At 53.4% G+C, this 12346-nt stretch overlaps 1 protein-coding gene across 1 annotated transcript; it reads left to right on the top strand.

Moving 5' to 3' along the window:
- Nucleotides 1-2519: 2519 nt before the first annotated feature.
- On the top strand, nt 2520-3281 carry LOC309604190 (olfactory receptor 14C36-like; the record flags this gene model as incomplete). The annotated part of the gene is made up of 1 exon (XM_082339122.1): nt 2520-3281. One exon carries the CDS (start codon nt 2520-2522, stop codon nt 3279-3281), a length of 762 nt encoding a protein of 253 aa, XP_082195248.1.
- Between the last annotated feature and the right edge of the window lie 9065 nt (nt 3282-12346).

The raw sequence follows: 12346 nt of genomic DNA on the forward strand, positions 1-12346 counted from the left end.
TCTTTGTCCCTTGATAAATGAGTCTTGGAAAAGCCATGTGTCAACCGCATGGTCGGTGTTCCAAGCCCGTGTGCATGGATGCTCACGGTGTCGCTCTGCTCCTTGGTGGGGTTTCAGAGAACGGATTGAAACATGAGGAGTTCACAGCCCGGCTACGGCTCAGGCCTTAACGTCTTCTGGAGCCTGCACCAAACCACCGCCAGCCTGGTCAAGGGGTCGAGCACATCCATCGCACCTCATCCCGCAAGCGGAGCACTCAGCGGGGGGCTGTCGGGGGTGTCCGATCCCAGCTTCTGCCTCCCCTCCTGCTTGGAAACCTGCCACGTTGCCCCACCCCAAGAGGCCACCGTGCCCAGCGACTCCGTGACATCAGCCCCGGGGCCGAGGCCACTGCAGGCAATGTGACTACTGCGGGCGCTACGTTGGCTGCTGCACCGGTGGCGACAAGCCCTCCATTGCCACGTGCCGATGGCAGCCATGAATTTGCTCCCCCTCCTCGTCCTGCTGGCCACATGCTGGCCTGCGCAAGGCACATGGGACAGCTGTGGGTAGGTGGCCCGAGGCTCTGGGAGGGAGCTGGGGCAACGATTATGGGGTTCACTGGAGGGTCCCTGCTTGTCCCCCGTGGCCACGCCACAGCTTTTTGAACCCCATGTGGGAGCCTCAGTTCCCTGCCAGCACCTAGGCTGCTGGCACAACTCATCTAGCAGAAACAGGGGCAGACAGACAGACGCACGCCCCACGGGGCTCCCTGGCCCTGCTGTCCATGCAACGCTGTGTGGGGAGGGAAGAGGCCCAACCTTCAGCCTCAACAGCAGCAAGCCGTCGAGCAGGACAGTAAGGAGTTTCTGGTTGCAGAGGGACCTGTGGGCTCCGGCCCATGGCTGCTCGCCATGGCATGTGACGCGTCGTGGGGGACAGAGGATCCCTGGGTAATAGGCACCGGGCATCTCTGACCCCTCTCTCCATCTGCCTTCCAGGCACATCACCACGTGGTGATGGGGGCCACCCAGCTGGGCCCTGAGGCCCACGTGCGCCATATTAAGCGGCTCCTGGTTCACCAACACTATAGAAATATCTCGGAGAGGAACAACATCGCCTTGCTGGAATCGGACCAGCCTCTCCAGCGCAGCTCCTAAGTACAGCTCGCCTGCGTGCCCGACGCCTCGCAGAGAGTGTCAGAGCTGACAACATGCTACGTCAGTGGCTGGGGTTCCACAACCGCAAGATGTGAGTTCCCAAAAAGCACTCGTGTCCTGAGCGCAAGTTTGGCATGCTGGGGAGATGGGTTCGGCTTCCTGAGAGCAGTGGCGAAAGCCAGGGTCAGGCTGCGGGGACGTCTGCCGATAGAGAGATGTCCCCAAAGCAGGGCAGAAGGGAAACACGGGTACGATGCCTTCAAGACGCAAAGCCAAGCCCCGCGGAAGGGGTTCACCCAGAGAGAGGAGGAGAACCGCAGCGAGCTGCACCAGCTCCGCTCTGCTGTGGGTCTTTCAAATTCGGTCAAGGGCAGCGTGAGCTCTTCAGAGGGTCACCACCTCCCCCCTTCCAACCGAGAGACGAGCAGCACACAAACCCCATGGCATCACCAGCAGAAGGCGAAACCTTCCACGCCTGCAAAGTTTCACCTTTTGCCACAGGCTCTGCTTTCCCTGAAGGGAAAAAAAGAGCAGAGCTGCTGATCGCTGAGGAGGAGAGCTGTGAGCGGAGCCTTTCTTACCTCCACTTCTCGCGTGACCTCGTCCGTGAAACCTCCTGAATTCTGTTTGTAAGCAACTGCCGGTTTGATAGCATCACTGAAGAGCTGAGAAGGAAGACGCTTGTCACCCAGAGAAAGGGTCACTGGCTCCTGTAGCATACGGAAACTGTTCCCACACCCCGAGAAAAATAAAACCCTCTGCAACTACCTGGAGCTCCCAAGAGCTCCCAAGTAGCCAAAGAGATGTACTGGCCCGTTTTCTGCTCTCTGTGCCTCCCGCAGTCTCTGTGTCCTTGGACGGTAGAGGGGTCTCATGGATGCTGAGCCAAATAGCTACGTTTTACCTTCACTGCATTGGTGCCATCCACAGCAGACGCAAAGTAAAAGGGCAAACTGAACTTCCAGGCAAAGCTGAAGCTTTTCTGGGTCCAATTCATATCCATTGGGGAGCAAAAAAAAGGGAGAAACGGTCAGTGAGACATCGCTGTAGGCAGAATGCCGACCTATGCAGGAGCGGTGGAACAGATGGAGACCAGAGCCCGATGTAGCCTTTTTAACCAGAACTCCCCCCTGCCCTTCTGCCACGTTACCTGTAGCCCTGTGAGGCAAGCGGCACGCTCACAGCCTGCAGATGATTCAACTCTTATATATTTTTACTTAACAAGTGGTTAGGTCCGGCCACCCCAACCTCAGTAGGCCAGAGGCTTTATTTCAGTTTTGGAACAAATCTACTGCATATTTACATATCTACCTGGCTGCCCTCCTGGGCAATGGCCTCATCATCACCTCCGTAGCCTGCGACCACCGCCTCCACACCCCCATGTACTTCTTCCTCCTCAACCTCTCTGTTCTTGACCTGGGATCCGTCTCCACCACTGTCCCCAAAGCCATGGCCAATTCCCTCTGGGACACCAGGGCCATTTCCTATGCAGGATGTGCTGCCCAGCTCTTTCTGTTTGTCTTTTTGATGTCAGCAGAATTGTATCTTCTCACCATCATGGCCTATGACCGCTATGTGGCCATCTGCAAACCCCTGCACTACGGGACCCTCCTGGGCAGCAGAGCTTGTGTCCACATGGCAGCAGCTGTCTGGGGCAGTGGATTTCTCAGTGCTCTCCTGCACACTGCCAATACATTTTCACTGCCCCTCTGCCAAGGCAATGCTGTGGACCAGTTCTTCTGTGAAATCCCCCACATCCTCAAGCTCTCCTGCTCACACTCCTACCTCAGGGAGATTGCGCTTCTTGTGGGTAGTGGTTTTCTTTTTTTGGGATGTTTTGTTTTCCTTGTGGTATCCTATGTGCAGATCTTCAGGGCTGTGCTGAGGATCCCCTCTGAGCAGGGACGCCACAAAGCCTTTTCCACGTGCCTCCCTCACCTGGCCGTGGTCTCCCTGTTTATCAGCACTGGCACGTTTGCCTACCTGAAGCCCCCCTCCATCTCCTCCCCATCCCTGGATCTGGGGGTGGCAGTTCTATACTCGGTGGTGCCTCCAGCAGTGAACCCCCTCATCTACAGCATGAGGAACCAGGACCTCAAGGATGCCTCATGGAAGCTGATCCAATGGGTGCTGTTTCACTGACAATAACCTGCCTCTCCTCCTCTGCATGTTTCCCAGAGTTTATCTTAGGCCACAATTCTGTTTTTGTCTCTTGTGATAATGCTATTAGGGGTAATTTGGTGGGTTTATACTCCTTCTGTGGAGGTTTGATGCTGTTGTGCCTGACAACACTGTGTCACATGTGGCCTGTCAGATAGCAGCTCTTCAATAAAAGGGGATCTCCTGGATGCAGTGCCTGAAGGCTGGGCTCTTCCTTCAAAGTTGCTTCCAAGAAAATGTCCAAGGAATTGGTCTTTAAAGATTCTGTTCTCCTTTTGATCTCGGTGGTTTTGGGGTTAAGCTCAGGGTAACACTCGGTTCCACTGAATCAAAAGCTCTGGTTTTAAAGTCTCTCTTCTTGGTTTCCAAGGGCAGGGGAGAGGGTCCATCAGCTCCCCATTTTTTCCTCAGGTTGCTTCTTGTATGACAGGACTGATGGCATGTACCAGACTGTCTAGAAAATACTTCGGAGAAGTCAGGAGAGGAGAGGATGGGGACTCCCCACGTGCCCTGGGGTTGGAATGAATTCAGACTCAGAAGGTGAAACACCCTCAAAGATGAAGTCCCCCAAAAGTAAAGCGCTAAATTGTGGTACCTATGAAAAAGGATACCTGCAGCACCATGGGAGTCAGTGGGGAGTCGGCAGGCACAGGGAAGGGAGAGTGGAGAGCTGCAGGAGCTGCCTGAGGACCCCCAGGGCCAGGACTCTGGTGCTGTCCTGGGGAGTGGGGCTGGTGGCAGCAGAGGAGGGGGAAAATTCAGTCAGGGCTGGGGTTCACCTACAAGATGAATTGAGGAGAGCCAGAGAGCAACTAGCCTCTGTTTCCTCATGGCCTTGGGGCCAGCACCAGCCCTGGGGCTGATGGGGAGCCTGAGCCCCGCTGTCTGCCCCCCAGCAGCTGCTGTGGCCTTCAGAGGGGCTGGGGCTGTGGGGTGAGTGCCCAGAGCTCTGCAGCAGCCTGCACTGGGCAGTGCCATGGAGCCAGCCCAGGCTGGGCTGCTCTGCTGGGCTGGGCTGGGCTGGGGAGAGGGCAGGGGAGGTGGGGAGGGGTGGGGAGGGTCTGGGCTGGGCTGGAAAGAGCCCGGGAGAGAAAAACACCGGTGTAGAGCTAAGGTGTGTGAGTGTGCAGGGTAGGGGCAGCCAGTGCTCACAGTGCAGAGCCAGGTGTCATGGTGAAGGAAGCAAGGCATCCAAGGTGCAGAAGAGACGGGCCTGGTCTGTGCCATGTGCCCTGAACACCCCAGGGAAGTTGCCCCTGGAAAATTGTCCCAGACCAGTCCCACCCACCGGCCATTGCCATCTCTGGGCACAACTATCCAGCCCGGAGGAAGGACCTTTGCTGCATGGTCACCCCCATCCTCCTCGGAGCTCAGTCATACCCAACTCTACTCCCATTATAAATCAAAAGGGGACCATTTTCCTACTGATAGCCATTACACGCAAAATCCCACAGCTCTTGCCACAGCTGGTCTCTCAGGCAAGCCCGTTCTCAGACAGCTCCACCTAGGTCAGCTGCTCATGGCCTGGTCATGACAAATATTGAGAATTTCAGTTGATTGAAATCCCAAGTCAGAGGATTTGTTTACATTCTGTTTACAGCCTCGAGCACCCCATGCTCTGCAGATATCTCGTTGCCTTATCTCTGGCCGGAAACTTCCTCATTACAACATTTGACTATTGCCTATTATTCTCCTGCCAAGCAATACCATTACAAGACCGGTTTCACTTTCCTGTAAGCCTCCACTTGAGGGCTGGCAGGTCACTATTAATTTCTCAAGACCTTCCCTTCTGCACATTGAACAAGGCCCTTTCCTCCACTTTCTCCTCCCAGGCAAGTGCTCCAGCCTCTGAGCAGCTCGATGACTCTCCACTCAACTCCCTGCCAGTTACCAACACCTCCCTTGCTGTGCAGGTGATCTCTGGCCAAGAGCCCAGCAGCCCCACAGGCGCTCCCTCCCTCCTCCCCTTCCCCAGTGGGGGCCCAAAAATGGACGCGGTTGTGTACAGGTGGTCTAAGGAGCGATGAGCAGGGGGAGACAATCACTGCCCTCGCTCTTTTGGTGAGACTCCAGGACCCTGCTGGCTGCCTTGGCTACCAGGTCGCACTGCTGGGTAATGTTTTGCTTTCTGTCTCCCCCCACCACCAGGGCCTTTTCTGCAGAGCTGCTCCCCAGCCAGGCAGTCCCCAGGCCCTGCAACTGCAGGCTGTTAGGCTCTCCCAGGCACAGGGCCTGGCCTTTGTCCTTCTTCTGTCTCATGATGTTCTGGACTGGACAGTCCTTCTGCCTGTCAGGTTTGCCCTGAATGGCATCCCTAGGGCACAGGAATGGTCCTCCCAATTTAGTGCCATCCACAAACGTGGTGACAGTTGCCTCCTCCGGGTCATGGATACAGGTGTTAAACTGCACAGGGCTCAGGAGAGGCCCCTGTGCTGCCCCACAATGCCCCAGTATGGCCCACTGGCCTCCCGGTAGGGTATGAACCCTTCTCCACTGCTCTCTCAGCCTTATCCTCCAACTGGTGTTTCACCCATCTGTTTGTCGACCCATCCAGACTGTAATGGCCTAACGTGGGTACAGGGTATCGAGGGAGACCATGCCAAAAGTCTTGCTGAAGCTGAGGTAAAGGACATCCACTGTTCTCCCCTCGTGCACAAAAGCAGTTACTTCATCAGGAAGGCCATCAGGTTGGTGAGGCAGGATTTACCCTTGGCTAATCCATGCTGACTGCATTTGTACACCTTCTGCTCTTTGAGGTGCCCAGCAATGTCCCCCAAGAGCACTCATGGGAAAGCTCACTCCTCCCTCAAGTGAGCTTCTACAGCCTGGGGTTCCTGGGGTTGCACTTTTGGCCTCTTTCAAAGATGGGTGCAACATTGGCTTATCCTCACTCCCAAGACACCTCTACCAATCCCGTGACCTTTCAGAAGAGATATTCCAATGAAATATCAATCTTCCAGTGTAAATTCATTACCGCTATTCTGCCTGTTATACTGTTGTCCTGGTTTCAGCTGGGATAGAGTTAATTTTCTTCTTAGTAGCTGGTAGAGTGCTGTGTTTTGGATTTAGGATGAGAATAATGTTGATAACACACTGATGTTTTGGTTCTTGCTGAGCAGAGTTTACACTAGTCAAGGACTTTTTAGCTTCTTGTGCTCTGCCAGGTGCATAAGAAGCTGGGAGGGAGCATAGCTAGGACAGCTGACCCAGACTGGCCAAAGGGCTATTCCATACCATATGACACCATGCTCAGTATATAAGCTGGGGGAAGAAGAAGGAAGGGGGGGACGTTCGGAGTGATGGCGTTTGTCTTCCCAAGTAACCGTTACGCGTGATGGAGCCCTGCTTTCCTGGGGATGGCTGAACACCTGCCTGCCGCTGGGAAGTAGTGAATGAATTCCTTGCTTTGCTTTGCTTTGCTTGTGTGTGTGGCTTTTGCTTTACCTATTAAACTGTCTTCATCTCAATCCATGAGTTTTCTCACTTTTACTCTTCCGATTCTCTCCCCCATCCCACCGGGGGGGAGTGAGCGAGTGGCTGTTTGGTGGTTAGTTGCTGGCTGGGGTTAAACCACGACAACTGTGTATTGAATTTATATTTAAATTAAATTTAAATTTGAATTATTAAAGAAATTAGAACGATTTATAGTAATTTAATTTCTCTCTTTCATATGTTTTCACCTCTCTTGAAAGAAGAACCATTTCTAACGTCATCCTTTCAGATGCAGACTGCCAAGACAAAGGCCCTTTCCCTTATTCTCCCGTTTTCTCCTGCCCTTACTCTTGGTTCATTCAGAATCATCTCACCCATCTAGTTGCTGCTTTGACATCAGGGACTTAAAAGTTTGCCTGTCTTTCAGCAGTCTAATTGTCTCCTTAGCCAACTCTTTAATTATGTTTATATCTCTCTTCTTTGGATCTCCCTACCTGAAATAGTTCTCCCATTATCCCCTGTAGAAAGGCAACCTCATTAGAGGCAGCTTGGACTTAGCATATGCTGGCAGAGTCTGTTTTCTTTGTGGAACTGGACCATGCTTGACTTTTCCTTTGCTTGCAAATAGGAGAAACCCTTCTGTGCCTGTGTGCAGCCAGGTCTCTAAGGAGAGCAGGGGGGAGATGGTGCAAAGGAGCTGAACCATCCAGCTGCAGAGATCAGTGGAGAAGTCTGCTGTAAGGAAAAGTCCCAGGTGGGCAAGGAGAGAAATGGTGGGGTTGGGGAGGTGAGGTGGGAGGTTGTCAGAGCTCAAGGGACAGCTTCTCCTACCAGTCCAGACCTCCTGAGGAGACACCCTGCATCGATATCTATTGGGGAATGCTGCTTTAACCTCTTCTCTAAACTGAACAATAATAAACTACACCCTTGAAAATAAAGCCTTATGTTTATTAGAAGCTCTTTGAAATCTTTCCCCATAACTACACTAGGAAACAGCTCCAATTATCTGTACACCTCTTGAAGACTTGATGAAAATTACAGGAAGAGACATGGCTCGTTAGGGCTTGCTTTCTTTCAAGGAGCCCCATGGAGGATTTGTGGTGAGTCCTTCAGCTTCAGGCACTGAGAGGAGATTGCACAAACCTCTCCAAGAGTCAGCATCAAAAGCAAAACCCAAAGCACCTTGAAGTATTCATACGCCCCACTGAGGGCCATTACTGGCAAAGCCTCCCCAGGGACTCGTTAGAGCAGAGACTTGGAGGCCATGATTGCAGGCAGGCAAAGGCAATGTGCAGGCAGCTCAGCTGCTGAGGAAACCCTGGCTTTGTTTTATGAAGCAGAGAGGCCAAGCTCTGACCCCCAGCCCCGGGGAAGGCAGGTCCTGTCCCTCACGCATTGCTCAGGGCTCTTCCTGGGGCAGTGGGATGTGTGTGTGGGGGGGTGATGCTGAGTGCAGGACAAGGCTATGACAGCTCCCAGCCTTACTGGGGGTGTGCAAGGAGGCAATGAGGCCCCCCCCACTGCCTTAGGACAACATGTCTCCTCACAGGCCTTGGTGGCAGGGACGATTGCCATAGTTAAAGGGAACAGCCTTGGGTTCTCTGGGCCACTTCCATCCTTTCCAGTGTTCTTTGCCATCTCCACCACAGCTTGTCCTACGCTGTCCCACAGCTGCTTCTTTTGCCCTGCAGGCTGCAGACACCCATCTCGCTTCCTCACCTTGCTCTCACCCTGCCATTTCCATACATTCACTGACGGCTGTCCACCCTCACACTCTGTTCCTTCAAACACAAGGAGATGGACTGACCTCATACTCCTTCTGGAGGACTTCATCTACCACAGCACTACCCTCTGAGTGACATTTCTTCCTCCTCATGTCCAATCTCCACCATTCAAGCTGCACGGTGTGGCAGTGTTTCTCTCTCCTGCTCCTTCCTACCTCCAAGAAAAGCTCCACTATCCGGGAAACAACCTTTCAGGCAGGCACCCCAACCCATCAGCCTTCTTGTGGCCTTTCACCTGACCAGACAGAAGTAGCTTCACCATGATCTTCCATGGCTGCTAGCCTTTTACCTTCTAAGGTAGACATGACTGAGCTGCATGCCTGCTGTCCCATCCTGTACTCAGGCAGAAGAGACAGGACAGCCAAAATACAAGCCCCCTTCCTGCACTGAGCCTAGGTCCTTCGGCAGAGGGGGTCTCCCAGCCAATGTGCCAACCAGGTGCCTTCTGCTGGTTCGTCACAGACACCGGCAGAGGTGAGTTTAGAAGCACATGTCCCAGCCATGAGTCAAGGGCTGACCTATCGGCTGTTTCAGGAAGAAGTGACCTCACAGTGCCTTTCCCAGACACATTCCTGCTGTTGGCCTCTCACCTCCAGAGGCAGAAGTGACCTCACAGCCCCCTTCACAGCCATTGGCTTCCTACTGGATTATGAGTTCCTGAGACACATTTGACCGCATGGTACTGTACCCAGCATTAACCCTCCTTGTGGCTCAGTATTTGAACAGATAAACGTAAGCTTGTTTCATCAGTTTTATCTAGTATCTGTCTCTGTTTTTACCTGCTTCCTCTGTCACTTCTGTCTTCAAAAAGCTCTCCAAGGAAAAGACTCGTTGAATCCTGGAATAACTCAGCTTGGAAGAGACCCCTGAACATCACCTTGTCCGCCTGTCCTGCTCAAGGCATGGTGAACAAGATGAGGTCACTCAAGAGCTCTGCCCACTTTGGCATCATCCACAAAGGAGCTGAAAAGGCACTCCGGCACATTATCCAGGCAGTTAATGAAGACACTCCAGAGTGTTGGCCTCAGTGCTTGCACTGAGGGATGCCACTAGGAAGTGGCCACCAGGAGGACTTTACCACTGCTGACATTTGGGCTGGATCCACCAGCCAGCTCCCCACCCACTACATCACCCACTTCTTCAGTCCAGGTATCACCAATGTGGCCATAAAGAGGCTCTGGGAAACCATGTCAAAACCCTTCCTAAGGCCCACATACAAAACATCCCCTTCTTTCCCCTACCCATACAGGTTCGGCAATCCCTTCCTTGTCCTACAAGTACCTGGAAATGGCTGCAGCAGTATTTGGCCCATCCCCTTCCCAGGGACTGAGGTGATGTTGACCAGCCTGTAATTCTCCCAGTCCTCCTTCTTGCACTTCTGGAAGAAAGGTTTGATGTCTGCCTTTTCCAAAGACCACAAAACCTCTCTGATGGCTCTGACACCTTTGAGGGCACAATCCAGAAAGGGTGACGTGAGCAGACAGGAGCATTTGCAATGAGCCTGTCCGAGGCGGGTGAGATGAATCTCCCTGGACCAGGGGGGTTTGTACCTGGAGTCACAGACAGAAAGGGCAGGGCCCTGTGAGGTGCCCCTATCTGAGCTGGCCTCATGCACTCCTGCTACACACAAGGGTGCTCAGAGGCACGAGTCCTTCCCTTGCACATGTGGAGGCAGGGCACTGCAGCAGGCATAATGCCTCTCTGGCCTCCTGTTGCCACTGCGAGAGGCTGGGAGACACCGCAGACCTGCCGTGTATCGCCCTGCTCTGCACTCACCTGAGATGCCCCTCAGCATGAGGAATGGACACAGGGAGCGCAGTTCAAGGAAGCACATCCCAGTGCTGCCTTCAGGCAGCTTCCCATGGGACGTTGCTCCCATCAAGAAGTGACCTGGAGGCGCTGTCTGTCCCACAGGCCTCCATGGAACCCCAAGGAATAGCTGATTGCATTTGTGCTCACTCAGGACCATCTCACCTCACGTACGTGATGTGCATGCTTACATCTCCTCTGTACAATGCAAACATGGACTTCTGACCTAGTCATTCGGTGACCTTCCATGGAGGCGCAAAGAACCTCTCCGACCTGGAGTGAGAGGCCAGTGCTGGGAATGGTGGTTGCAAGGGGTTGGTCTGTGGCCATTGCCCTGGGGCACCTTGCCCAGGGTGTCAGGCAAACAAGGTCACAGACCAGACCCTGCTCTGCTGGCCCTTCCAGTCCGTCCCTGGAGGCCTGGCTGTGCGAGGACACTGCTGTGTGCCCCAGCCCTGCACACTCACAGATTTTGGATGTTCACTGGTGTTTTCCTCACCAGGGTACTATCTTGAGCTTGTTCTTGACAGCAGCTTTGGAAGAAGATGTAAGCCTTGGAAGAAGATGTAAGCCTCCAGGCACTGCCCTGAGGAGATCACCTTTCTTTATAGAAGCGCTGTTATGGAGGCCAGCTCTGTCATGGAAGTGCCCATTGCCTGTCCCTGCCTGCGGTCAAAGGACAACCATGCAGCAAGACTGTGACCAAGCTGCCAGAGCACTCAGTGCTGACACCAACACAAGGGATCAGAAAGAGAGTGTGGAAGTGGCAAGAGAACAGCCCTGGAAGACCAAGCGCTGGTGCTCCCTGGCAGTGCTGCCATGCTGGGACTCTTTTCCCCTCCACCCATGCATAAAGGAACCGTCCCTGCAGCTCCAAAAAGGCCTTTCAGGAAGGATCTCAGGTAAAAAGATAGTCACTGAAGTGCCCTTTATTTTGTTTAAACACACAGAGAGCATGGCTCCTCATTTAAACTACCACTGAGTCAGAAAAGAAAAGCAGAAAATCAAGTATAAAGGGGACAACAACTTTATCCCAAGTAAAAACCCACCACCACCAACAAAAAATACAGAAGACAGGCTGGGCTTGTAATGAGTTATAAGTGTTATGCAGAATATGATGGGCAGTTTATTACTCCAGAAAAACATCCAGTTATCAGTTTCCACACTGCATCCTTCAGCGCCTGGTTCCTCATGCTGTAGATGAGGGGGTTCACTGCAGGAGGCACCACCAAGTACAGCACTGCTGTTACGAAGTCCAGGGATGGGGAGGAGATGGAGGGGGGCTTCAGGTAAGTAAATATGGCAGTCCTGACTAAAAGGGAGACCACGGCCAGGTGAGGGAGGCACGTGGAAAAGGCTTTGTGCCGTCCCTGCTCAGAGGGGATCCTCAGCACGGCCCTGAATATCTGCACATAGGACAGCACAGTGAAAACAAAACAGCTGAATGTTACTAAGAGACTAACCATAAGAAGACCAACTTCCCTGAGGTAGGCATCTCAGGAGGAGAGCTTGAGGATCTGGGGGATTTCACAAAAGAACTGGCCCACAGCATTGCCTTGGCAGAGGGGGAGTGAAAATGTATAGGCCGTGTGCAGCACAGCATGGAGAAAAGCACTGCCCCAGGCAGCTGCTGCCATGTGGACACAAGCTCTGCTGCCCAGGAGGGTCCTGTAGTGCAGGGGTTTGCAGATGGCAACGTAGCGGTCATAGGCCATGATGGTGAGAAGGCAATACTCTGCTGACATCAAAAAGACAAACAGAAAGAGCTGAGCAGCACATCCTGCGTAGGAGATTGCCCTGGTGTCCCAGAGGGAATTGGCCATGGCTTTGGGGACAGTGGTGGAGATGCAGCCCAGGTCAAGAACAGAGAGGTTGAGGAGGAAGAAGTACATGGGGGTGTGGAGGTGGTGGTTGCAGGCTACAGCAGTGATGATGAGGCCGTTGCCCAGGAGGGCAGCCAGGTAGATGCCCAGGAAGAGCCAGAAGTGCAAGAGCTGCAGCTCCCGCCTGTCTGTGAATGCC

The sequence above is a fragment of the Platalea leucorodia genome (genome assembly GCF_965183815.1).
Source record: "Platalea leucorodia genome assembly, contig: HAP1_HAP1_SCAFFOLD_444, whole genome shotgun sequence".
In the NCBI taxonomy this organism is placed as follows: domain Eukaryota; kingdom Metazoa; phylum Chordata; class Aves; order Pelecaniformes; family Threskiornithidae; genus Platalea; species Platalea leucorodia.